We start from the raw sequence: 26,779 nt of genomic DNA, 5'->3' as shown, positions 1-26,779 counted from the left end.
ATCGCCGTGCAGGTTACCTTACCCATGGTTTGTTATCGAGGTGAGCCCTGCAGGGCGGACGCATGATTGGAGCCACGCAAATTTGGCGGGCTAACCGTGCAATGCATTCATCCTGACGTACAATACTCGAACAGTACAGTACAGTGGCTGTAGATACAGTAACAGTACAGTAAAGATTTGAAGGTACTAAACGCTGAGCGGTAACAGCAACGAATGACGTGAATGAAGGAGGGCTTGAATGTTTAACAAATACGACACCAGACCTCACCAAACAGAATGTCGAATTTTCGTTGAAGTAAGACGTTCGCAAACAGCGCAGGAAAAAAGGGACGCGTCTCCCGCAGACAGGAGCGCAGAAGTCGATACCGAAGCCTCAAAACGACCCACACACATTATGGCGGCCTCGCCGCCCATTTCAACGAAAGGAAAGAACGCTCGGCAAACAAAGCTGGTCCGGGAATACAAATCTCCGCGCTTCAGCGGGAACGGACGTCCGAGAACCTCGGCGGCCCGGCGTTGTCGAGTCAATGCTCGAATGGCGTGCTGAAACTCAACGATCTCTCTTTCATGCAATGCAGCTTCACTTCTTTGCTTGCTTTGCTCTGCTGCCTCATACGTGCAAGCCGGAATATCACTGCGTTCTACCAGGGACAAAAAAAAAATTAAGACACAATTTTTTTTTTATTTTTCACTCCTCTCAGCGTGATGAAGTCATTGTGCTATTGACGCCTGGTAAGCGCTTTACTCAAGGTATAGCCTTCGTCAAAAGTAAAGAGCCGAAAGGTTTTGCATCTAAGCCTTGTAGATGCATCCCCGAAAATCCTAAGCTTGGAAGCAGCGAAGACGAAGACTACTCTCACATGCAAGAGATTGAGAACAGGGCTATGCACAACGAATAAGGCAGCATGGCTCAAAACGAAATCCTTTGGGTTCTTTACTTTTAACAGGAGGTGTACATGTAACTACAGCATTTCAGTACAGACAAACAGATTATAGATGCTGGTGTCTTAACTGGATAATTGGCCAGGTACTTTGTTTCCTGAACATGCCCCCAACTTTGGTGGCTTGTGTTCTTCTAGCTATGCTTTCAGTGCTTCAGGAGCCATAGCCACGAGCTGCTTTTCCTAGCTGGGCTTCCTTCGCCGCTTTTTGGGGCTTTACGTGCCGCTTCTTTTTTTAGAGCTCAACAGCGCGCTTAGCGTCTCTCGCTGCTCTCTCTGTCTGACGCGCCACTGCATTCTCCCGCTCTTCAGCTGCAGCCACAGTAAACATTCGCGGCTGAGGGCGAGAGTATGAACGATGACGAAGACGACGACTTGAAATGCACAGCACGAGGGGCAGCCAGTTAGAACTCCTAGCGCGTGAGACCGCGGCGGTAGTCTCAAGCGTAGCGATGGCCTCTGCCGCGCTACAGTATTTTGCTAAGCGCGTGCCTTATATAAGAGATGTGCTTAAGGCTCAAAAGGAGTGACCAGAGTGGCTCCCAGTGATGAACGGGCTTGTTGAAGTGAAACGCTTTTAATCCTTTCGTGTGATTTAAGCAGAGCGCCACCCGTTCCTTTTACTTGTGAAGTGATGTAAGCACTGCATATGTGGGTTTTTTGTATGCAGCATGATCGTAAATTTAAAAATGCGGCGATGGCCGAGTGGTCTGACGCATCGAAAAACGAAGCTGTTCTGCATACACTGCCGCTGGTTTGAATACCATTCGGGACTATATTATGCTTAACTTTTTTTTATTCCGGAAGAGGCCATTCGGCTGGCAAAATTTGCAATGTTTCGGATACGTTGTGTTTCATGTTCGACATCTGGTTCGAAGCGGTTTCGCGATGATGTTTGCCGAGAAGGGGGGCTAAATGCATTTCGTTCTCAAAAGTTCCGCTTACAGTCAAAACCTAAATGTGTATTTGCTTTCAGTGATAGTTTAAATTTAAAACGCTGGAAACCAGAGCCTGAGGAGCACCAGCCGTGCCACACTGTAATGAGATGCTTCCCTGCCTTAGTTTGTCACAAATACAATTATGTTCACTCCATAAAACAGGATAAATCAGCACCTGTAAATTCCTGAGACATAATTTACTCGTTAATTATATCACGATTTCAATGGGGCGTGCTTCGTTTCCAAACGTAGACTAAGCATATGTGGTTAAACCCTCGATCGCCAGCCAAGACTTCGCCAGGAAAATGTTAGGGCTCATATCCAGCTAAAAGTTAGTTTCTGACCTTTCACGCGCGTTTATTATTTGAAAGATCAGCAGAAATCAAGGACATCATTACGGTCAGTAACTGCAGCTGCAATTTCGCTGCTTCGTTATCAAAATAATTAGACAGCAGAGATTATGCATATTATTGCTGTGATACTAAATACAAAATTAAAAAATAATCACACGGCGATCAAACATCTCTTTCGACAATTCTGCGAAAGGAGGGATTTACCCACGGTGATTACTTTGACGCTTTTACTGAAATGAATAGTTTTTACTCCAAGCCGAGGCTTCACACAAGACAGAATTTTTCTAGAGGAGCCGTACGTGGGTCGAGGGTGGCGGTGGCGGTGGTGGCAGCCCTCTAGTTGGTGGGTTAAGGTGGGGAGGTGGTGCTGGAAGGTGGTGCATCTGGAGGGAAGGTGGCTCTCCCGCTGTGTCTTTGAATTCAATTTTGCCCGCTCTGTTTGGCTCCGCTGCGGCTTGGACTTTTAGTGGAGGCCTCGTGGAGAACGGAGATGGGTGAATTGGTGTTGGGTGGCGCTTTCGGAGGGTAGAGTTTGGCGGGTCGGTGGCGTAAGGCTCTTTTGAAAGGTGAAAGTGGGCGGCGTAAGGATGAGAAAAGTGGCGGCGGGTGAGTGGGCAGCCCCCCAGCTAGTGGGCGCGGTGGAAAGGTGGCTGGTGGCTTCACTATCCCGGGCTGCGGACAGGCACACGTTAGAAAGCGCTAGAAAAAAAAGAGAGAAAAACAACATTTCGCTGTTCACACCGCCGACTGGCCCAGTGAGGAGACAGAAGCCGGAATCTTCGCGTCGTTACACTGGTACTGCTCTCGCAGTAAAACTGCCAAGTGTCTACGCTCTGCTGCGTAACGTGCTGAACCCACCGAAAGCAAAGAGCATCGGCACTTGCGGGAAACATTAACTACTACAACAATCGGCAGTGGCTCCGCCACACTGCCTCCCATCTGTGTCGAGGTGCTGACAGCAAGTCGGCTGCTATCTCGTTAATTTATAATAGCTTTTGGGAACGGTATGCAACAAAAATGAATTTAGAAGCCTAAAGGGCGAAGGGAACTGTGCGAAACGAATACGGTGTGATGTCAGGCTTTTCCAGGAGGTGGCTTTTAACAGCTTTCGCTGCAATAAAGTATTATAACAAATATGGCGTAATGAAACAACTACACCTATAGTATCTTACCGTCTCTGGCATCGTCGACTAAGACCTTCCCGTCGGATTCGTCTAAAAACACAATAAAAAGAAAAAATTAGACGTAAGAACTTTAATGTGGAGGCTACTTAATTGTCAACCACCTATCCAACGACATCGCTACCATCACGTCCTCATCCGCGTTCCCAGAAAATGTTGCAAATCACCTTTCGTTGTATTAGCACTTGGTCATCCCGATGTTTGTTCTCACCACTTATGTAACACCCGTCATCGGGTCTTTAAGGAAATAAAATGAAATGAAATGAAACTGCTAGCAAGCTAAGTAACTATAGCCGGATAGAACACCGAAACAAAGCAATAGATGCCACTCAAAGGAGTCTCTCCAGTAAATCGTGTCGATCTGCTGTCATCACGTCACGGTTAATCCTCTTTCACCTTCCCGCCACCTGCGATGTCGTTATATTATCAAGTAAGGGGATTAACCGCGACGTCGTGACAATCGGTCGTCGCTATTGGCTGGACGTCCTTTATGATGGACATATGCCGTTTCGTCCTCGACTTGTATCCGACTATACGCGCTACCTAATAACTAGCTACTTATCGACGTTCTTAGTATCTTACGTGGCTAGTTGCTTTACTAGTGATTTTTAAGGCTACAACTTTAATTTTTTGTCATGTGGAATCATCTACAGTAAGGTAAACCTGCATATCATAAACTTTTATCACAGCACCTACCGTTAAGCGGTAGCGGTGGCAGTACGCGCTATGCTAAATGTATTCATTGTGTCCTTACCATGTTCCTCGTCAGCGCTGTCCTCAACAACTATGTGGCCTAAAGATGGAAAAATGCGTGATTAAGGGACAGGCTGCGTTAAATTTACAACAGCTTGTAGTGTGTGGCATGCGTACAAATACGTTTGCTTACTATTTTCTTCGTCGTGTTCTTGCTGCTGTGGCTCAACATTGTCACCTAAACGACAATTGGCCATCAGTGATATTCCTTGTTTTTACGTACAAGATCATTCGCAGATAGATGGGAGCGACACACTGCATCCTTACCCTGTCCGTCGTCCTCGCCGTCCTCAATATTTTCGCGGTCTAGACGGAAAATAGGTCGATTAAGAATAACAGTGCGTCAAATTTAAAGATTTGTAGAACGTATAGCATGCATACAAGAGCGTTTGCTTACAGCTCTCTTCCTCGAGTTCTTCATGCTCCGTCTCATCACTGTGACCTGGGAAAATGGCCACCTCTGATTCGCTACCATGAACCAGTGACACACAGCATATGTCTAGCAGTTTAAAGCTAGGCCGTGCGCTGTCGTCACCCTCAATACCAGAGCGCGGCAGACAGGCGAATAAACAAGAATGAAAAAAATTAGAACAAACGATGACAGCGCGCTAACTCTTACTTAAAAAATGGCTCTAGTCCCACTCTGATCGGCGTCCCTCATAGCCTCAATGACGGCGTCCCTCATAGCCTGAGTCGCTTTGCGATGTTAAATCCCCATAAACAATAAATCATTTATTTCATTTATTGCTGAGACAATTAGATTTAAAAGTCTCTCCGTCAATCGATTCAAACTCGTGACGTCCTTCCCGAAAAGAAGTAAACGGCGGCGATCAGTGCACCGAGATCGGCGTCGATGCACACATTTTCCTTGCGGAATCGGCCGGTGGTGGCGACAGCTTCAATTCTGTTTAGTGCGGTAGCACTACTAGGCGCATTTTCCGATTTCAGGCATACGTACTTGTAAGTGTCTGAAGCCTGCTTTGTGGCAGGCGCCCCCCCCCCCCCCCCCCCCCCCCCCGCCCACCGGTTTGTGGGCAATCTGGCAGGCGTGTACACCTGGCCGGCCTTCCCCTGGGAGGCCTTCAAGGTAAATTCCTTCATGGTAAAGGTCATACTAAACCGTCTGCTACTTTTTTTTTATTTGCTAGTTTTTAACAACTCCGTTTCCGGTGAGAGTAGTCTCTTTGCGATTAGGACGCGTTTCCTGTCGATACAGGCCAATTTTGATTTATCCTAATTGTTCCTTTAAAAAAAAAAAGCTTACAGCTTATTGGGCCATGATTATTGAATACCCCTCGCGCATACCTGCGCAAAAACTGCCAGCGTCGCCCGTGCCTGAGTGTTCTCTTCAATGCCCTCTTTGCCCTGCGCTCTTAATTTGAGCCAGCTGGCTTAATCAACTATCCACGCATCTTCTCTCTCCAGTGTGTACGGAAAAAGGTATGCTCCGCACCGGACGAATCAGCACGGCTGAAGAAGCAATAAGGCCGACCTAATAAACCTGTAAAGTCTTGAAAGGACCGCAAATAGTGGTGCCTAGATGCTCTCTCTAGACAGCAGTGCTACTTTTCTGTCGCACTATAGTAATCCCTGTCGCGTGCCTCACCTTCAGAGTTTGTACCATCGCGAGTAGGTACGTCGTCATCCGCTTCTCCCGCTTCGTCTGCAACAAAGCGGTCCGGCATATGCGTGTCAACTCATATCTAGTCTACAGCATGCCGACTACGCCTATTTCTAAATTGCATGACAAAAAGCGACTAGAGCTCCAAGCACTACTCCATCGTTAATTGTTGACGGTGAACAGTCTCACCGTTATTGTCGCCACTTTCTGTGTTGTCGGGGACGACATTCTCTGCAAAATCAGTGGACTCGTGTCAGAACAAGCGTGCAAGCAAACAGAAGAATGCTAAGTTGCTAGACTGCTCGCTTAAACGAAGATGTGCGTAAAAAACTATACTAGTGTGGATGCTCACTACATAATTTGCCATTTATTTCCCCGAAAGCAATACCTAGAAAGTGGCTAGTGCGAGATATCAATACATTTATCCTACATCCACCCCCCTACCCTACATTGATCCTACATTGATCGCTACCTGCGTGCAACAACGCACCTTCCTCGCCGCCTTCGTCTTCTACCTCTCCGTTCTCCTCCTCGGAAACCAAACTGCCTGCAGAAGCAAATACAGGATAAGAAATTCACAGGCTGCAAGAAATCTACGATTCCAAAACCACCCTGTTGCTTTTGTAATCCTCTCAAGTGGTCAGAGGGAAAAAGAAGAACTGCACCGGGCATCTAAAGCTCAGAAGTTTTGTCATGTGTTCTACCTGGGTAGGCAGTCAACATCTCAGTCGCAACACAATAGAAAGAAACATGCATCCCGAATAATTCCCCGAGGGAAAACGCAAGGTAAGAGCAAAAGATCTGCACTGTGTTTACGGTAAAAACGAAGAAAAAACGTGTTACGCGGACGCCGCAGCACACAATATATGGCAGTAATGGCGGCGGCGGCTACCTGAACAGTAACACAATCGCCACAGCAACAGTGCGCATTTGAAATAGCACAAAAGCGGAAGAATGTGCCATAGCCCTCGCAGTACGAACAAGGCCTCTAGATAATTCATTAGTTATCATTCCTGACCCGCAAATTGTCTGTCGCAACTATGCACAAACGTATCTGTCTTTTCGCGCGTAGCATCCTACATCGAACCGTCACATCCCGTAAACCTGCCTCTTCCGGGCACCTGGAAATGTGTTTCTATGACAATGAGCGCATTCATGCGACAGCCCAAGGACTCATCCTCCGGGCACCAGGAGAAGGCCACCTGAACCAAGTGGAGGCGGAATTCATCCCACTCGCCTATTCGCACGTACCCTAGCCTTACCGACTGTAGCGCAGAACATACTCTCCACCTAATAAAAATCTTTGCCGAGAGGAGGTTGCCTTCTAGCGCCAACTCCAGACTAAAACCACCCCCAGTCTTGCACTCAGGCACACCTTTTATCTCACATGCTACCACCCGAATTACCCTTCTTGGCGCATATCCCTCCCGCTACCCCAATGAAGATTCTAGGCAGGCGCGCGAACGAAAAGGCTTATCAGAAAAAACTTACCCCCCCCCCCCCCACACACACACACACGCACGCGCACACACACACACACACACACACACACACACACACACACACACACACACACACACACACACACACACACACAATGCAAAAAAAGCTACCTGCTGATTATTTAAGCAACCTTTCGTTAGACCTGTGTTTGGCAGAGTGTCGCTTCTTGAATGTGTATTGCTGATAATGCGGCTGCGTGACACATTTCTCGGTGGTTTATGTCATTTCTTTTATGTTCATTGCGCATGTATGATCTTTCAGCATATACGCACGCACCGTCTCTGGCCTGAACAAAGCAGATGGCAGTGCTGCCAGTGATTGTTCTAGGTTCGTATTTCTATTGCTCTAAGTTGTTCTAAACACTCAAAAAGTTTATCGCAAACTTATTTACTCCCAACTCTTTGTTGCTGGGTGGTTTTTGCATCTTTATGTGCACTGTTTTGTACTGCCTCTCTTGCGCAGCCTGCCGAGTACAGCCCGGCCAGTCATTTCGCCTTGTCATGACTCCATAAAGTTCTGACGTGTGTAGGGTATACTACAGCACGTGGGATGTAAACAGTGAAAACGCTCATTGCGGATTGTTACCAAGGAACTGAGTAGCAAACAAAAGAACAAAGACGTCACCGCGAGCTAGTGACTCTACCGCGAGCTACCCTTTAACATCGTCCAGTTTTTATTATTATTATCATTATAGCTGTCCATATAAGCCGCTGCTTCTGATATACCTGACGGGTGTTCAGATTTGGGCTTTTCTCTTACCCCTTTTTTGTTATAATTTCTACCCCCCGCCCTTCGCTTCACTGTAATGCTATGTCTGGCGCGGTGAATACAGCAATAATTAATCAAGCAATCAAGCAATTAATTAATACTAAATAAATAGACACAATGCCACTGATCAGCTAATTCCATTGCTTCCTCTGATATCCCAAACAATATTTTGCAATTCCCACCCTTGTACATCGTGACCATGCTGCAGCGTTAAATATTAATGAATGGTACTCGCTCAACAAAGACATTATTTGTGACAGTAACAAAAAAAATTGATTCTGTGCTTCCGTATTTGCTCAGAAGGGGATAATTTGTCCTCTCTGAGCAGACTTGGAAAACGAAGCGACCTTTTCGCCCTCAGCAATAAAGAAAAACATCATTCATAGCACTGTACAGAAACAAGAAATGCTATTGATTCTGCACTGTATTTGCTCAGAGTAGGCTGGGCTGTTTTGTGCCCTGCAAGCACACGCGGAAAACATTTGACCTTTTGGCGGTAGACTTAGTGTTTAACTTGAGATCATTCACTCAGCCCGCGAGCAGTGCCACGGAAGCGAGAAGCTCAAAGTAACATTCCGGTATTATATAACGTGCATATCAGTGTTAAAATAATAACCATTCAACAGTGTGTGCTTGCACCTCCTGCGTGCCATGGAAAGGTCAGCGTAAGTCAATGCTGCACAGTTACGAGTATATACTACAGTGTTGTGTCTGGTATATAAGCAACGTTCAATATATACACGCAAAAATGTGAATTTTGAGGCAAACAGATCGTTTCCTTGGTATGGCAGTGCCAAAATCAAATGGATAACTAACTTTTCAACTTTATTAGGTGCTTTACGCTTTAGGCACCGTATTGCAATCAGAGATATTTAATTACGGGTATCTAGATGCGTCACTATTTAAATTTCTTTGTATTCGCCGCTCAGCGATAAGTGGTAAATTTCCAGGGCGTTTACTTTTGTTGATTCAGGCCTGAACATCAACTTAAAGTGGTCCATCTTCTGTTTCATCATTTTCGTCTGTATGCGAAGTACATGCTAGGTGCGCATAAAGGGGCTTGTTGCCTCCGACTCGAACAAGGGAGGGGGGGGGGGGGGGGGGGGGTATGTTTAAAAACAACGGGGGTATAAACAACGCTTTGTTTAGTTCATAACAAAGCCTTCGTTTTGCAAAGGCCCGCACATGGCAGATGGGTGGCAGTGCAGCGCATGTCGTCACCCGGCTTCAGCCAGGCCGTCCAAGCCCTCCACTGCAGTGGCGAATTACCGGAGTTACCAGGCAAAAAGAGTTGAAAAAACTCACGCGAAGGCCGGAATGGCGGGAGAACGATAGCGTTGGGCCACGGGCCGCTCACCTATGATGTCGGGGTCAGTCGATGGCTTCGAATGGCGTACATAAACAAGCGCACCCAGACGAACCAACATTCCAGGCGCGAAGAAAAAGCGAATAGTCTGTACACATTTGCACGTTCTTTATTTTTTTTTATTTTTTAGCAAGCATTACCACTCTCGCCGCAGCCTTGAGTTGCGTGCCGTGTGCCCGCACACAACTCGAGGCTTTCCACTGTCCTCATTTTTTACAATCGGCTGTTTATTTGCGGCGTTTCCTTCTGGATCTTAGCGCCTTGACGCAAACAGCAAGGGGACCAACGAGCGGAAAATAAAGCACGCGGCTTTGGCCATTAATCTGCCTCGAAGACCTCCCAGAAACAAACAGCGCCGCACGGCAACTTGCATGGATTCTCGATACCAGTCAAGACGGTGGTCCGTTCGTCGTTTATCGAATGGGAGCTTGCTCCTTGCTTTGCCCTGCCTTACTTTTTTTTTTTTTTCATTCTTGCGACAGCTCGCATTTCCCTCCTTGTGCTACGCTCATTGAGGGCGCGCCATGTAGAGCGCTTATCTCGGCGTTCGAAAAGTAGACTTGTCCGAGAGATAAGCGGCGCCATTGGTAGACGCAAACCGGTGGCTCTACGCGCCCGGTGCTGCACCATTTTTCTATCGACTAGGCGGCCCTGCTCGCGGCGGCGTTGTTGCGCCGTTTGTACAACGCAGGCACACATTATGGACCGGCTCGCTGTCGAAGAGGTTGATAACGGGCACTCGCGACAGATCGCTGGCGCTTTTAATAGCCGGCGCGTGGGGCTCCGCGCGTCTGCTTCGACCTGGCTTCGCGGTGCCTGTCGGCCACCGGGTAGGTTTCAATAAGCCGGGAAAAATCACAGCAGTGGCGCGAATGGGTTTATCGAATTACAACTGCGCCAAAGATAACACATTCATACTTCTTTGTGCACCTTATTCCAATAATGATTCCACAACTGACTAATCATTACGTTCGGCTAATAATTAACGATTCCGGAGAGATTCTGGTGAGTGTATTGTATGTGGTAAGCCAAAAAATCGCAGGATAAAACACCATGACCTGCGTAGACGTGGCAGCTGAAGTAATTAATTATCAAAAGTGTATTCTTTCAGGTTCGGTTAATATAATTTTGAAATCGTATAATGTGCAGAAGTGACCATCGGCGCAATCATCATGACGGTTGTTTTGTGATGCTGTTAGCGCATTTTTATCGAGGAAAATAAATGTAAAAAAAAATAAACCTTTAGTCAAAGGAAGGAAATCTGTACTTCTGAGATCGTTCAATTAATTACGGTTTTCAATAACGTTTTTAAAATTAGAGGTTACTAAAAAGAAAGAAAAGCGGATTTAGAAAGACGCCGTACTTATGGTATATAACAATCAGGCCATCCAGGCTGGATTTTGAGCGATGAGTGAACACTGGGAGAAATTTTTCATGAAAAAAATAAAACGCACTTCGCTCAAACGAAAAGCCTTTGGCCTGAAGACTTCTGATCAAGACTGTACGTTCATTTGAATGGCGTTTGTTCCAGAGGGCACTTCTTATTGCACGGGCGCAGACGAAATCTCGCGCACGTTATTAATGCTTTTATTCGACTACTACGACTTGGCCATTTAATTGCGCTCTTTTCGTCTTCAGCGTCTTTCCTGTGTTTGATCTTTATGTATGAGCAACTCGTTCTTAACAACAGCTTAATATATATTTATGCAAAACGGGAAGAAGTTACCAGCATCTCATTTTATACTTTCTTTAGTAGGCGAAAAACCTGCTGCCTAGAAGGCTTGCATCTACTTCCAGAGAAAATCAACACAGATAGCTGTAGAAGCTTCAGCAATCTATTTCTTCAATCCTGGATAGTAAGCACGATAACTTCAGGAGCGGACGTTCTCCCTGTGAAATCTACACGCTTGCATTAAAACATACACGAGCTATTCGATGCGTGGCAGTTGTCCGCAGACCCAAGTTAAAAGTGCAGTTTTCTACAGCATGGCTTCTGAGCACTCTGTTCACAAAGTTCAGAACATTTCGGCTACATTATACATTGAGAATATCCCATGTTTGTCCAAGACCTCGATGACTCAAACGACAGAACAAAGTTCCTTGAAAGATGAGAGGAAGATGAATGTTTTGCTAAGGACCCATTTTGCGACCACAAGCGTTAATGGAAAAATGGTGTTCGCGTCGTCTTCTTCGAAAGCCATAACTATGTTATTCGTAGGCTGGCATACGAACACATACACGACGAAGTGATGAACAAGAAGGGACAGGCGAGTGTATCGATTAGCGTTAAATTCACTTACGAAGAAAAAAAAATCACAAACGATCACATACGTGTTCGGGGAATATACTGAGATCGTAAAACTGGTCGGTAAAGAAATGAGTTCAAAACCGCGATATATTATTTTCCGTGGCCTAATACCGTGCGTTGCGGTGAGCAGCAGACGATTTCGATCTCCTTTCGCAAGCACGTTCTGCTCGTCCTTTTAGCCGATGTAAAACTCGGACAAAATAGAAAAAATAAAGTCGACTAGTAAATGCCAACAACAGTGGGCAGCGGTGAGATCAATAGATCGTTTTCAAGGAAAGTGGAACGGCCGATCTCATCTTCGTTTCTCCTTTAGTCGCCATTCGCCACAAGAAACGCCAGCGCGCCGACATTTATTCTTTTCTTAACGAGACTCCTCGTGCACTGCAATTAGCCACACGAGGATAACGGCCTTTCTTCTGAATCTTAAGCACCAATGCACCTTGTTCCCGCGTCTGCTGCCAATATTAATACCATGACCTTGTGTAAAGGTTTCGATTTTTAGAGGAAAAGAAAATCGGGTTATTTGGTTAAGTAATTGGATAAATAATTGTATTCATTTAACCTATTAAAGTTCATTTGCAGGTTATGTCGATTGATTGATTGATTGATTGATTGATTGATTGATTGATTGATTGATTGATTGATTGATTGATTGATTGATTGATTGATTGATTGATTGATTGATTGATTGATTGATATGCTCTTCAGTAACATATATCCGTTTTGGGAGAGTCATAGTTGATAGGCAGCGTTTTACCATGTCGTTTCTCCTTTGATGCTGCCATCTCTTCGTCCATACTAGCAGCAGGCAGCGTAGGTGGGAGGTGAGAGGATGAGGAGAGGTAGATGGAAAGGGGGACAGAGAAATCGAGAGGACACGCATGCGAGAAATAAGGTTGAAATACCGTTTTTCTGAGTTATCATAAAATGAACAAGGGAGGGGAAAACCTCAGTTTGCTAGAGCCAACGTTTCGACAAGGGGACTTGTCTTCGTCTGGGCAAAGCGTTCATCATCGGCAAGGATTCTTCGGCAGGGATTTTTCTGAGTGTAGGTCAACACCGGCGCACATGGAAAAGCCTGGGCCCAAGGTACTCAGGTGGCTACGCCGAAGGGCCTTGGTGGTTATAGCTTTCGACATCGACTAAATGATCGGGAGTCCGTTGACCCCTGCACCCTGCGGCGCAACTGATCGCACGTCATGCCTGAGTCTTAGTTCGAAGTTTCGAAATTGGAAAGAGTAAGGAATTTTGTATCAAACTCACAGATTCTCGGACCCGTAGCTCGGACCCACACATAGTGCTGTGGAAAGGTACAAGCTCACAGCTGGTTTCGGCTCATGCGATGATAACGACACGAGCTCATGCAGAACTGACTTTGTTAGAGCTTTTGTTCAGCTCAAGTGGCGCTTAAGCTTACGTATCCTCTCCCCCCCCCTCCCTTTATTTTTTTTGTTTGTTTTCAGAGCAAGACGAGTTGTGGTGCTCTTGCGTATAACTTGATTATCAAAGCACCGACCCATAATATTCAATTCCTAACACGCGCAGAATCAGTTACGCTCTCTTTCATTTGTTTGTTTCCAAGCGAGGAGCGCGTCATATTTCTCTCGATATTTAGGAGGAAAGCTGCCCTCAGTGCAAAGTATAGGTCGGAAGAAAGCGACACCTATTGCTCACGAAAAGTGAGAGACCTGAGTATGTTGCCGTGTTTGGTGACAGCAACGCGCTTTCAGATGCGATGGTTTCAGCTCACACGTGAAGAATATCGTTGAAAATTAAACGCCACCTCTCCAGAAGCTTCGCCCCACGCTTCTGTTTGCTTACAAGCACCGGCTGCCTGTGAGCGTGCTTTTTTTTTTTTTAGGCTTTGCGCACGAAAAGCGAAACGGAGCTTTTTTGTTTCATGGAAAATCGCCAAAGAGCGAACTCCGCCGTTAAAAGTGCTGGAAAATATGGCTGGCCAGAGTTGCGTTCAGGTACGAAACCGCGGCCCCACAGGATTGCCACCTACTTCTTTGCAGTAGCCATACAGACCAAGCCATAGCCTAAGACACGAAGAAAATTGACAGACGATTACGACAGTCGGTATAGCGAAATCTGAGAGCAACTCTTCACGTATCTCAGTTTTGCGATATGCTGGTAAAGAAATTCAGAGAGACATGTTTCTACTATATACATATGTTGCCACCCTGGGGGATCTTCCCGTGGCAGCCACCCTGCGAGGTCCATTCCTCCGCCCTGGCAGTGGCAGGTGGCGTTTCCCTCTGCTGCTGCCTGCCACGGTTGTCAGGTGGCGTGCTACGCCGACTGCGCCGACAACGCCGACGACTACGACGCGCAATGCAGGAACGGGCGCCTAAGAGCGCACTAAAACAGCTCAACAAGCAAGGTAAAAAATCGGCCGAGCTTAGCGCAGCTGGAGAGGACGCTCTGGTACGGAAGCACGGAGACGAAGCCTGCTCAAGACTGCAGCGCAGAAAGCGGGGAAGAAAGAGAGAAGGGAAGCCAACATGGCGGCCGCCAACGAGCGTAGTTCGAGCAGCGCTATCATAACGGGCCATCTCAGCGTAGAGGTACATACACGCTAAACGGCCGGCCGCCATCAATGAACTTGCCACTCGGGTCGATCCGCACGACTCCACGTTTAGGAGACGAACAACAACATAACGAGGAGGGGGACGCCCGGAGAGCCGAGGCGATGCCTATCTAGCGGAGGAACACGTCTCGGCATAAAGCGAGACTTACGCGAAGGCGCAGGGGCCTCCAGCAGTGCGATCCGTAGCAACGATAGCCGCCTGCGAGCGCTCGAAGAAAACTTTCGAACGGAACGACCGTGGTCCACCGTGCGTGAGGAGCTCGAAGTCAACGAGGGGCGGCTCAGACCGGTTCGGGGCGGGAGACAATTGGCATCGCGTGTCACGACAGCTCCGGATGCCACGGGAGAGCCTCCATGACGCGCACGCCGACTGCGCTCCCTGCTTCTACACTCTTTCGGGTCGCTACTGTACTGCGTATCCGGAGAAGAGAGCCCGCCGACTCCACTACGGCGCCGGCGCATTAGCCGCCGGTGTCAATACTCGCGCTGGCGCGCGCACACACAGGCTCACACACGCAGGCAGAAGGCGTGCGCACGGTACAGAAGGAACAGTCACGGGTCACGCACCGTTGCGTGCCACACGCTGTTCCGAGTTGAGATGATCAAGTATAGGCTCACCTCTGGCGGGCCGTCTCTAGCCAGAAGTGTATACACTCTTGTGAGTCACATCGGCACTGTGCGAAAAGGCACTCGTAGAAGAAGTGCCCTTTCGGGGCCCGGGGATCTCGCAGGCGCTGCGTTAACCTAATGCGTAACGAGGAAGAGGACGGGAAAGCACGTGTCGTGCGACGTTGCTTTTGGCACATAGCGTGCGGGCGCGAGCTGTGCCGGGAAAGCATCTTTACTACCCAGCTGGGCGAGGCCGCCTGAATGTCAGCCGGGTTGCAAGCATATACTTCGCAACGGACGGAAGAGATGCAATGTTGCTTAAGCTGGCATTACGGGGACTGACACTGTCGCGACGAGCCACTCATGTGGCTGAGCCGGTTAAGAATACGGCAACTATATCCATTTTGCCGAGCCGGTTGTGTAACTTGCGAATTATCCGGTGTCTTCTGCTACCATCGAGTGCACTGAAGAGGCTAAGAGCCATGTTTTCCAATCAAGTATGCCGCTAAATGGAACCCCGCCAAAAAAGACGCAAAAATTATGATGATAACGCCGTAACGCCCCCAGCAAAATCATAAATGCAATATGCGGCACTGTGAGCACTAATGGCCGGCAGTGATCGTTCTTTTTATTTTTGCCCAGACAGTGTTTTTAACTGTGATGATGAGTGTACCCCAAATAGCTTTTATAACAGCAGACGGCGATGCCAAAGACATCCTTGTACTTCAGAAGATCCGCGCTTTTCCTCTGAAAAACCCCTCTTTTTGTTGTTGTGTCCACTGCCGAAATCTTTCTTTTTCGACGGTCTTTTCACGAATACCGTAGGTCACCAGGCCGTCGTTGTGTGTTTTTCAAGTTGAGTACAATACTAATTTCAGTTGGAGCAGTGCGATATCTCCTAATAATCATCCCCGAAGTCGAATCCGATTCTTTTAAACACACTAGACTAACCTGCTCCCCTTAGAGCTGTTGATCAATTTGGCCTCGCCCTGCCATCTCGAGAAGTACAGGTTAGTTGAGCGCATAAGGCGATTGCCTTGGGCAGGCTTTGGTTCTGCGTTATATCCCTGGAAAAAGGCTTATTTTTCTGCAATTGCCAATTTTCTTACGAAATTTGAACAGCTTTCCTCTGTAGGCTTACAGCTGTGCTCGTGTGGAGGCTAATAAGTGATTACTGCCTTAACAAGTTCACTGCGTCTTAGGTCACCGTGGGCCATGTGAATTCCTGTTGAGCAGCCCGAATACTGAACCACGAGATGAAGCAGCGTGACAGCTGAGATTTTTCAGTGATCCTGCGAAAGGCACAGATGCCATCTCGCTATTGGTATTTGTTTGCTGCTCAAAGAAGTTTGCGTCGCCGTAGGCTAACTGGTGGGTCATGCCGCATCGAAAAGAAAATTAAGGATGGCCGCTGCATCAACAATATGCAATACACTGTGCAAAGCTAGCCTCGTGAACGCCTTAGAAATTGGCGGTTAAAAATGACGCCATTCCGCTTCTCTCTCAAATCACACACGCCAACGCGCCAAAAAGAAATAATAATAAAACAGGTCGGGACTGCACCGCGCCGCGCCCCATTCAGCCCACGTCAGTCAGGCACGCCCAATGAGAAGGCTCGCCCGATTGCCCATTCACGTCATCGGAGTAAGGGCGCCCAAGAACGCGCGGAGAGGCGTCGCCCTGATCGGTTGAGGGCAGCAATTTTTAAAACTTATTTGTAAATTGTAGCGTTCACGCAGAGCTTTTAAACTTGACCCGAATACTTATAAAGACCACACATACAGGTTTGTTACATTACAATATTACCGTCAATATTATTTCAGGGTCCCTTTAATCGCATATTGGTGGCACGCACTTTTCGTTGGACGATCTATACGACATTAAAAACTCAAATTTAATTTTTCCCTGGTTCCTGAAGTTAGCGTGTCGGTCTATACAATAGACCGACCAATTTGAGATAATACGTTCGTCATGCTCAGTTCACACTACTATGTGTTGTAAAAGCCACGTACGGGATACAGTAACGTAGGTTCTTGTTTCCTTTTCTTCACTTAAGGACAGCATTCTGCTCAACTAAAGCTTGAAACGGGATAACAACTCTTTGCTGTAAAATGCAGCTTCAGGTGGTGACGGTGGCCAACTTTGCTCACGGGTCACCCCTAGCTGAAATACTTGGTGGAGCGCGGAAAAAAAAAACACTAAGACACGCAATGACTATTATGCCAGATTCCTCCCTTCCAGACTTCATCATTACTAACGAACAGCAATGACTAATGAAAAATGCTATGAAATAACAAAAGAAAAAATGCTAGGAATTTCCGACTACTGGAAGGAAAGACAGATTTTTAGGTCTAAGTGAGATAATTTTCAGTTACAGCATAGAAGATCACGGGGCCAAGATAATAATCCATAGGGGCATCGGTTTATTTTTTGACGGAAAGTATTGTAGCATAATACAAAGGGAAAGGGGAATACCCACCTTGCTGGCTGCGGGCGCTCTCTGGGCGCGACAGAGGTTTGGCACTGATGACGGAGCGTCGGCGGGACGCCCTGGACCACAACGCGTCCCGGTCGGGGCTCGCCTCTCGCTCTCCGTCGCTGCGGGGCTCCTCGCCGTCCTGCTCCTGCTCCGGCTGCTCCGGGCTCCGCTCACCGTTGAAGGAGCGCGCCCGGCGACGCACCAGGGGGTCGTCGTCGCCGGGTTCTAGCACGAAGGTGTTCTCGTCCCGCAGGTCGTACTTGAGCTGAGAGAAGCTCCGGACCTGCGCCACACCGCGCGGGATCATCGGTAAAGTTCGCGGCGCGAGCGCCACGAACGGCAGACCTCTGTCGAATGTTCGTCAGTGAAGCGACAGTAGTTCAGCAGGTGTTGACCCCCTTGTCCACACAGCACGTGGGGAGTACACCACGCAGAAATGAATTAAAATTAATAATTCAGTTTTTTTTTATGTGATAGCATCATTAGGAGGCCCATGTATGCGAGAACTGGTCCGGCGTCGGCGGCGGCGTCTGTGTGAAGCCTCCATGTGCCAACCGTGGCAGGTGTAAGGTAATGAGGGCACTGCCCTTCTTCACTTGTAGGGGAGAGGAGAAAGCGGTCGGACTAATAATGACTCAGCAAATACGAATAAAAGAAGCAATTATGAATACAAACGGAATAAAACTAAAATAAGAACTGGGTTTGGTTTGGTTTGGTTTATTGGGGTTTAACGTCCCGAAGCAACTCAGGCTATGAAGGACGCCGTAGTGAAGGGCTCCGGAAATTTCTACCACCTGGGGTTCTTTAACGTGCACTGACATCGCACAGTGCACAGGCCTCTAGAATTTCATCGAAATTCGGCCGCCGCGGCCGGTATCGAAACCGCGAAACCGCGTCAGCAGCCGAGCGCCGTAACCACTGAGCCACCGCGGCGGGACAAAATAAGAATAAGAAAATAAAAACTGGAACAGAAATTGAATTTTAACAGAATCAGAATTAGAACCCATTGTTGCAGGCTAACGAAGAGAGTTCAGCTTAAGTTAAGGACAACGCAGCGAGCTATGGAAAGAAAAATGATAGGTGCGACATTCAGAGATCGGAAACAGGCGGAGTGGGTGAGGGAACAAAGGCGGGTTAATGACATCGTAGTCGAAATCAAGAGGAAGAAATGGGATTGGGCAGGGCTTGTAACGCGAAGGCAAGATAACCGCTGGTCCTTAAGGGTAACGGAGTGGATTCTAAGAGAAGGCAAGCGTAACAGCGGACGGCAGAAAGTTAGTTGGGCGGATGAGATTAAGAAGTTTGCGGGGATACGGTGTCCGGTGGCCGCAACTGGCGAATGACATGGTTAATTGGAGAGACATGATGGGAGAGGCCTTTTCCCTGCAGTGGGCGTAGTCAGGCTGATTATGATGATGATGATGATGGTTACATAAAGACAAGTGGAATCATAAATGGAATAGACTGTCGAGTGAAATAAAGATACTATCACGCTTCCTCCGCATGAATTCAACTGATCGCCCCTAAATTTTCTTTTTTTATCCAGCTGCCATTGGACACTGGCCTAAAAGACATACGCGGCTTCAATGTGGTGGGGGAACCAATACAAGGCAGCAGAGTGGAATAGGCTCCTCAGCTAAGTCAACACACAAAGGAAAGATATACTCATAACAGAATGGAAATACACACGCAAAAAATTGCTTCAGAGAAAATAATTAGAAGCTACAAACGAAGTACTGTGAGAGTAATCAATCATCAGCATTGAGCCCAAGAAAAAAAGATATGAGAGGGCAAGCAGTGCTGATAACACGGTATAAAAGAAAAACATCAGAATTATCTGTGGACTGAGTTAGACGTCTATAATAACAAGTGTACGCGGAATTACACGACTGAAGGCAGTGAAAACAAACGTCTAAAGTGAAGAGAGAATACATGTTTACAGTACTCAAGCACGCGAACAATGCCTATGAACAAAATATATCCTTTCGTTTCTTTAGTTTTTTTTTTCAGTCACAGTGAGCAGCTAGCGTGATCTATGTTTACGCTTAAAAAGTTAAATATCGATATCGCACTACGCACTCGGAAAACAACGCATGACAGTGTTGCGTTTGAATACAGCCCAGCAGTACTGCCGAGACAAACTGAACGCGACAACTGCAGTCATCAGGAGAGCGTGCGTTATAAACCGGCTAATCTGAATATCGGATCCGTAACCGGCCTACGCAACCGCATCGACTGCTTCGTCCTAACGCTTACGCGACTAGTCGCGTACCGTTTCGATCACGTTTCACTGCAAGCCGATTGCACGCCATGGTTCGTCGGCGAGAAATAACCGCGCATTGCGCATACAAGCGCTAATGGAAACAATGCAAAAATCACAAAAGCCAGTGCGGCTTTCGGTAGTAGAAGACACGTACTACGTAGTGTTTAAACGCGTATGAGTCAGGCTAAAGTCGCGTGCCTTATAAAATGTGCGCGTGTGCAGCATAACGAAAGCAGCCTCCATTTACGTGTCACGCCTTTCGAACGCGCGATATTTACACAAACCAGCTCCTCTGCGCTATGACGCTTATTTCTGCGATAGCCAAGTGCTAATAACTCGGATTACACGCACCTTAGACGTTTTTTGCTGTCTTCTATAATGTCGCCTTCAGCACGGTACTTTATACAGCATCTCGGCGGCAATAACCGTTGTAGTGAACCACGGAAAACACGATAATTCGCTTTGCCTCTTGGGCAGACGAGCACACAGCTGTTAGCATTGTGCTTACAAAGAAGCGACAGCAAGCGAACAACATACCAAATGCAACTATACTATCCATACCTCAGTGAATATGAGGCATTTGTGGAGCACAACTGGAGAAACAATTTCTCTCCAGCATACTCCATTTAGTTAAAAACAAGTTCGAACATTGGTTCTGAGGATAGAAAAGGCGCAGTAATTGTCTCACTTCACGTGGGACTGTTCCGTAGGTGAAGGGATGGAGGAGGGAGTGAAATGAGAGAGAAGGAAGAAGTGCTCTAGTGGTGGATTTATTTACAAGCTGTGTTGCAGCGACAGAGAAAAGGAGAGGAGGAGGTTCGCGAGGAGAAGGTAATACCCCGCAAGGGGGAAGGCGAAATGCTGCTGTAGCCGTCTATACAGCCTGTAGCCCTCCGTTGTTCTCGTCGCACTGCGTTCACAGCACGTATGCCGCGCTGCTGCAAAATTTGTTCATCTTAACTTGTAGAGTGACGTTCTCGGTGAGTCGACATTGATATCTAAGAGCCTTCCCCCGCTTTCTCGCCGTACATTCTTCATCTTGCCACACTTGTCATTGTTCAAAAAAGGCATTGTTGGTTCTTGCAGCGGACAAGGACTGACAGAAGTATAGATGGTCGGTGCCTGCCAAATAAACAATGCAATACCAACTAGCCCAGCAGAAAGCGTTTCAAGAAAGGTGCAAAAAAGTACCTCTGAGGAACACTCGCAAATAGGAAGCCTGAGCTGCCCCGGCGGGGCTGCGATTGTTGCGCTGCGCAACCTAAAACCTCCACCGACAACCACCCGCCGCGGTGGCTCAGTGGTTAGAGCGCTCGGTGATTCGGCCGGCTACTGAGCCAGCTACCGAGCGCGGATTGCAACCCGGCCACGACAGCCGCGTTTCGATGGAAGCTAAACGAAAAAGGCGTCAGTGTGATGTGCGATGTCATCGCACGCTAAAAGCGGCGAGAATTATTTCGGAACCCAACCATTTACTCACCCACCCGGACCTCCTGGAGGCTTCCCTCTGCCTACACGAGCCGGTGAACAACTCAAGCGGATTAATCGGGCTAGGCTTGAGGGTAAGGCCGGAGGGTTCTTGGACTGATGAGTCTTCCTGGGCAGGTTTTTATTTTTGCTATTAAATAAATTTTATTCTCTCTCTCCCCCTTCCACTAAGGTACCGACTTTTACCTTTCTTCTTTAAACTCCCATCTTCCTCCCTACGATTATGGTGCGGTTGAAGTGTCCACCGAGATGCAAGACAGTTACTACGCCAGTTACTCTCTTCAAAAATCAACTTTTTTTTCCCGCCGACAACCACTTGGTCGCGTGTTCTTACAATCCGGTTCTTATAATCCGGTGTTCTTATAATCCGGTACGCATTTGCATTCCTTGCACAGTCTACGTTTCTGTGCAAGGAATGCAAATGCGTACCGGATTATAAGAACACGCGTATCCTGTTCCGACACGGCGATAAGGTCGCACGAGAGATAATGGAGGCCTTTTATATTCATCAGAAAAGCAGTCTATGTATCAGCAGCCCTTCGATTGCCTTATCTGAGAGGGAGTTGAGGTACCTGAACTCCCACGTGCCTTCCAGAAAACGTCTGTGTGCTTGATAAGTGTTTCTATATATACCCCTTCTGTTCTTCAATAAAAACTAGTTGATAGTCAGCGCTTGTTTGTGTTACTCTTTCGTCTTTCGTTTTTCCGTTCTTGTTGCGCTGTGAACAATATCATGAGGTCAAAGCTTCTTCTTCCACTCACTAGGCTGTGTTACGGCGCTGGGGTTGGCATTGCAAACTGATGCGCAGGCTGCCTATAGGGCCCTCTGTAAAAATCTCGCCTGACATTGAGCGCGGAAGTTTTTCGTTGCGCACGTGTCTGTCACCTCTGTTTGTTTAGTTTCTCGTCTTGAAATTCGCGGTATTTTCAAGTACCCTTGATGTGTTTACTTTAAAAGTGTTGGGGGGTATGCACAAGGTATATCTTACTGTCTTCTTATTATTTTTTTCATCAGCACACTGGCCCGCCTCACCACTCCAGGCCTCCAGTTTTCAATTCAATGCCAGCGAAATGAATATTGACTAACCAGAGAATTACAAAGTTTGAGAATTCAAAAGGAGACTGAGGACAACTTCGTGCAATTATTGTTCTGAGTAAAAGTTGATACTCTGGCTCTTTCTGTGTATTTTCACGTTTCTCCGGCAGCAAAAGGAGCATTTTTCGCGGATAATAATGGCGTTGAAAATCTTCCTGCCAGTAGACTCAAACACCTGGCGTTCTCACCGAGAAGAACGGGTCGTCATCGCTTTCGAGTGAATGGACCTTTAGCGTAGCCTCTGGGAGCTACGTTAGCAAAGTGATGTCGACGCATGCATTTTACTTGCAAAATCAGCCGCTAATAGCGACACCTGTATGTAGATTTTTGCACTTTTCTAGCTTATAAAAGCGCCGTTTTCGGTGAGAGTGGTCTCTGTGAGGTAAGAACGGGATACATTATCGATACTAGCGATCTTTAATTTATCCTCACGGTCCTTTCAACACCAGAAAGGCATTTTAAGTACGTTAGTGACGCCGCTTGACATCGTGGCGTTAATAATAAATAAAATTCAGCTTGAACTGCAATTGTAGCTAAGGCTTCTAAGCTCGCCACAAGAATATATATCAAAGCTCAATGGCGGCGAGTCTACATCCATGGAAGGCGACATAAATTTTACTTCTAGAAAAATAGCTATGAACGAAGAAAAGACAGCAATACAGCCAGTACATGATGAGTCTAGTCTGGTAGTCTCACAGAGCTATTCCAATCACGCTCTTTTGCTCCGTCGCAGCTTGTTCGGTGCGCGTGACCATTAAAAACACTGGCAAGGTAGAACGTACCCACCCATCTTGCGCTGATAAGCTGCTCGAAGGGGATGGGGGAGAATAAAATAAACCTTAGCCGGCAGCAAATGCCGCCGGCCTTGTTTTCTGTCGGTCATAAATTATTTAAACGCGGCGGCGCATACGACGTCGCCACTTGCGTGGCGCGGGCCGGCCCTAAATCACGATCAACCACAGCCATCGAAAATCGACACGGCCTCGATTTGTGCGCGTCCACCGCGGCTGGGAGCGTGCGCGAGCGAGATGCCAGGCGGGCTCCCGCGGTTGCTCAAGTGGCACCGGCCGATGCGGATGACTGCGCAGAGAAAGAGGTGCCGGATAACAACAACAAAAAATGCAGTACGGAAGCCTGTACCTAAAACAATTCGCGCTGGCACTGAAGAAACAACCACGTCCGGCGGCAGGCAGCCAGAGGACGAATAGTCAGTGTGTGCCGCATGCAAGAACATACATGCAAGAATTTCATTGGTTGTTTTTCTTATCAACCACTGCGGGAGACGTTTTCCGATATTTGGAACGTCCGTTGTCGATTCTGTATCATTGTCACCATCATCATCATCAGCATCCGCACTTTCATTCTCTAACGACTGAGCTCAAGACACAAGGAATGAAGAATGTGACAGAACGCGTGTGAGATCGCCACAATATCCACTAACATTATTCTTCTTAGTTTCTTGTTGCATGGTGTGTTAAGAGGTCATATTTCCTCGTCATATGCGATCAAAAGCCTGTTTGATATCTTCAAATTTGAGAAATCTCTCTTTATTTCATATGGATTAAGACATGAGGCATTGCAGGCGCAATGTAAACGTAAGATTATTAAGTTTTGCAGCGATCGAATTCGCTGCGATTCTAAGCATATTTCTAGAATGAAGTGTGTCGCACGTCTGATCGCCAAGCTGGCACATTTTAATACACTGCATACTTCACAGCTCCTCGAAACCTCGCGTAAAGGATACGACACGCTTCACGGAAACACGTTAACCGTTTTATTCGAGCTAATTTTGATAAAAGTCTGCATGGGGCTCGCTCGAACTAAGAGGCTTTACCGTCATCGCGTGCCGCGCAAACTCATCCCCAAAGAACTATCTCGATCCGGCCAGCTGCAGACAGTATGGTCAGTAGTGAAAATTATCCTAGCTAGGATCTACGCTGTCTTAAAAATCATCATTAAAAAGAAGAGCTACCTTATTCCTGTGGCGAATATTTTTCACCACTGTTTCGCTAAAAGAAGGAAAGAACTGCAGGGAGACTGGTCATTGGCTCGCGGTCTGTAGCAGAATCCCTGTGAGAACATATTACCTAGCTTGACCATAAGGCGCTCGCTCTTGTGTAGCAGTGATGATCATCTAGGTTCCAGAGCCACACCACGGTGGTCGAAATTATTCCGGAGACCTCCACTACGGCACCTCTCTCTTTCTTATTTCACTCCTACCTTCCTCCCTTCTCTTACTGCGCGGTTCAGGTGTCCGCCGAGATATGTGAGACAGATACTGCGCCATTTCCTTTCCTCAAAAACCAATTTGCCACACCACGACATTCCATTTCGTTGCCGCAGCTTGGAAGGGCCTCATCGAACACCCAAAGCAGGAACACATTGGAGAAGTAGAGGAAAGAAGTAGAGGAAACACTGTAGGCTGTGACTACTCTATTCGTTCGCTGTGCTTCTGCTACGGGTGCACTCAAAAACTCATCATCATCATCATAATCAGCCTTACTATGCCCATTACAAGGCAAAGGCCTCTCCCATAACTCTCCAATTAACCCTGTCCTGGGCCATGTGCGGCTACTCTATGCCCGCAAGCTTCTTTCTCTAATCCGCCGACCTAGCTTTCTGCCGCCCCCTGCTACGATTGCTTTCTTCTGGAATCTAGTCCATTAACCTTAAGGACCATCGGTTATCTTGTCTCCGCATTACATGTCCTGCCCAAGCCCACTTCTTCCTCTTGATTTCAACTAAGATGTCATTAACCCGCGTTTGTTCTCTCACCCACTCCGCCCGCTTCCGATCTCTTAACGTTATACCTCTCATTTTCCTTCCCATAGGTCGCTGTCTTGTCCTTAACCTAAGTTGAGACCTTTTCGTTGTCTGTCCTCCGCATTTCTGCCACATAGGTGAGTACCGGTAAGATGCAACTGTTATATACTCTTCTTTTGAGGAATATTGGTAAACTGCCATTCATGATGTGAGAGAACCTGCAAAACGCGCTCCACTTCTTTTTTATTCTCCTAATTATTTCGCTCTCGGGATTCAGATCCCTAACTGCCCTCCCTCGGGATCCTACCTGCCTACCTCAGGATAGGTCACTACCTGCCCTAAGTAGACTTGTTCCCTTCCTACTTCCAGCACCTCGCTACCAGTTGTAAAGCTTCTTAAACAAGGGAATTGCGCTAAAAAGACACGGACGAGAAAGGACATGGACGGTAAAACCCTCTTCCCTTCCGAAACCGTTTGAGGTTACTTTAGTTGTCTGCATGCTAAATTTTAGACCCACCGCTCTGCTACGCCTGTCTAACTCATTAATCATGCTTTTCAGTTCATCTCCTGAGTGACTTAACGAGGTAATTTCATCAGATAATCACAGATTACTAAGGTATTCTCCATTAACTCTTATCCCCAACTGTTCCCAATACAGGCAGCGAATAGCATTGGCTAGATCGCGTCTCATTTCCTGACACTCTTCCATATTGGAATTTTATTGCTGACTTTATGGAGGACTATGGCAGCTGTCCAGCCGTCATAGATATTTTCCAATATTTTTTCACAAGGCTCTTCTACACCTTGATTCCGCAACGCCTGCATGACTGCTGAGATTTCGTTTAAATTGAATGCTTTCTCGGCGTCTATTAAGGATATACACATGGGTTGGTTATATTCAGCACCTTTCTGTATCACATGATTGACACTGTGAATATGGTCTTTTGTCGAGTATCCTTTAGGAAAGCCTGCCTGATCATTTTGTTGATTGAAGTTTAAGGTTGTCCTGACTCTATTGGCGATTACCTTATAGGCAGCGTACAGTAAGCTGATCGGTCTGTAATTTTTTAAGTCCTTGACATCTCCTTTCTTATGGGTTAAGATTATGTTCAAGCTTCTGATACGCTCGAGGTCATAAGGCATGCCGCATACAGAGTGGCTAGTTTTTCTAGCACAGTCTCCCCCCCATCCTTCAACAGATCTGCTGTTACCTGATCCTCACCAGCTGCTTTCCCTCTTTGCATCGCACCCTAGGGCTTGCTACTGTATGGATTTGTGTACAGCTCTTCAGCTCCTTTGTCTATCTTACCTATGTTGCAAATGACATTGCCCTCTTTGTCTCCCAGAGCATACATCTGATATTTGCCTACGATTCGTGTCCTCGTCATTGCTTTAAGGCTACCTTCGTTTTTAGAGCATGCTCGATTCTATCCATATTAAACTTCCTTACGTCGGTTACCTTGCGCCTGTTGATTAACTTTTATAGCCCTGCCAGTTCTATTATGTGTGTGGGATTTGATGCTTTCATGTTTTGTCGTTTCTTAATAAGATCTTTCGGCTCCTGGGAGAGCTTGCCGGTGTCCTGTCGAGAGATCCTGCCGCCTACATCTCATTCGCACTCCGTAATGATAGCTGCGAGATTATCTTTCATAGCTTGAACATTAAGATCGTCGTCCTCAGTTAAAGATGAATATCTATCTGTTCTGCAGCGATATCCTGAACTTTTCTCTTTCTTTCTCCCCGCTAACTCGTTAAT

General features: G+C 47.1%; 1 protein-coding gene across 5 annotated transcripts in view; it reads right to left on the bottom strand.

Annotated features, from left to right (window-relative positions):
• Positions 1 to 26,779, bottom strand: part of LOC149365002 (echinoderm microtubule-associated protein-like CG42247) — a 62,108-nt gene that overhangs the window by 31,713 nt on the left and 3,616 nt on the right. For 2 of the 5 annotated variants that reach the window (XR_016289244.1, XM_089575063.1), the window contains exons 2-10: positions 17,414 to 17,696; positions 6,278 to 6,334; positions 5,977 to 6,018; positions 5,773 to 5,829; positions 4,564 to 4,608; positions 4,434 to 4,472; positions 4,300 to 4,344; positions 4,168 to 4,206; positions 3,405 to 3,446 (exon numbers count right to left, since the gene is read on the bottom strand). Coding sequence is in view for 4 of the 5 variants with exons in the window: in XM_089575063.1 (XP_089431189.1) it covers positions 3,405 to 3,446; positions 4,168 to 4,206; positions 4,300 to 4,344; positions 4,434 to 4,472; positions 4,564 to 4,608; positions 5,773 to 5,829; positions 5,977 to 6,018; positions 6,278 to 6,334; positions 17,414 to 17,696 (649 nt within the window). In the remaining variant the exon portion in view is untranslated. The remainder of the gene's footprint in view (positions 1 to 3,404; positions 3,447 to 4,167; positions 4,207 to 4,299; positions 4,345 to 4,433; positions 4,473 to 4,563; positions 4,609 to 5,772; positions 5,830 to 5,976; positions 6,019 to 6,277; positions 6,335 to 17,413; positions 17,697 to 26,779) is intronic. The other 3 variants (XM_089575064.1, XM_089575065.1, XM_089575066.1) reach the window with 3 other exon arrangements.

The sequence above is a fragment of the Amblyomma mixtum genome, chromosome 2 (assembly GCF_055824585.1).
Source record: "Amblyomma mixtum isolate Tamu chromosome 2, ASM5582458v1, whole genome shotgun sequence".
Lineage (NCBI taxonomy): Eukaryota > Metazoa > Arthropoda > Arachnida > Ixodida > Ixodidae > Amblyomma > Amblyomma mixtum.
This window is presented reverse-complemented; position numbering and strand designations above follow the sequence as displayed.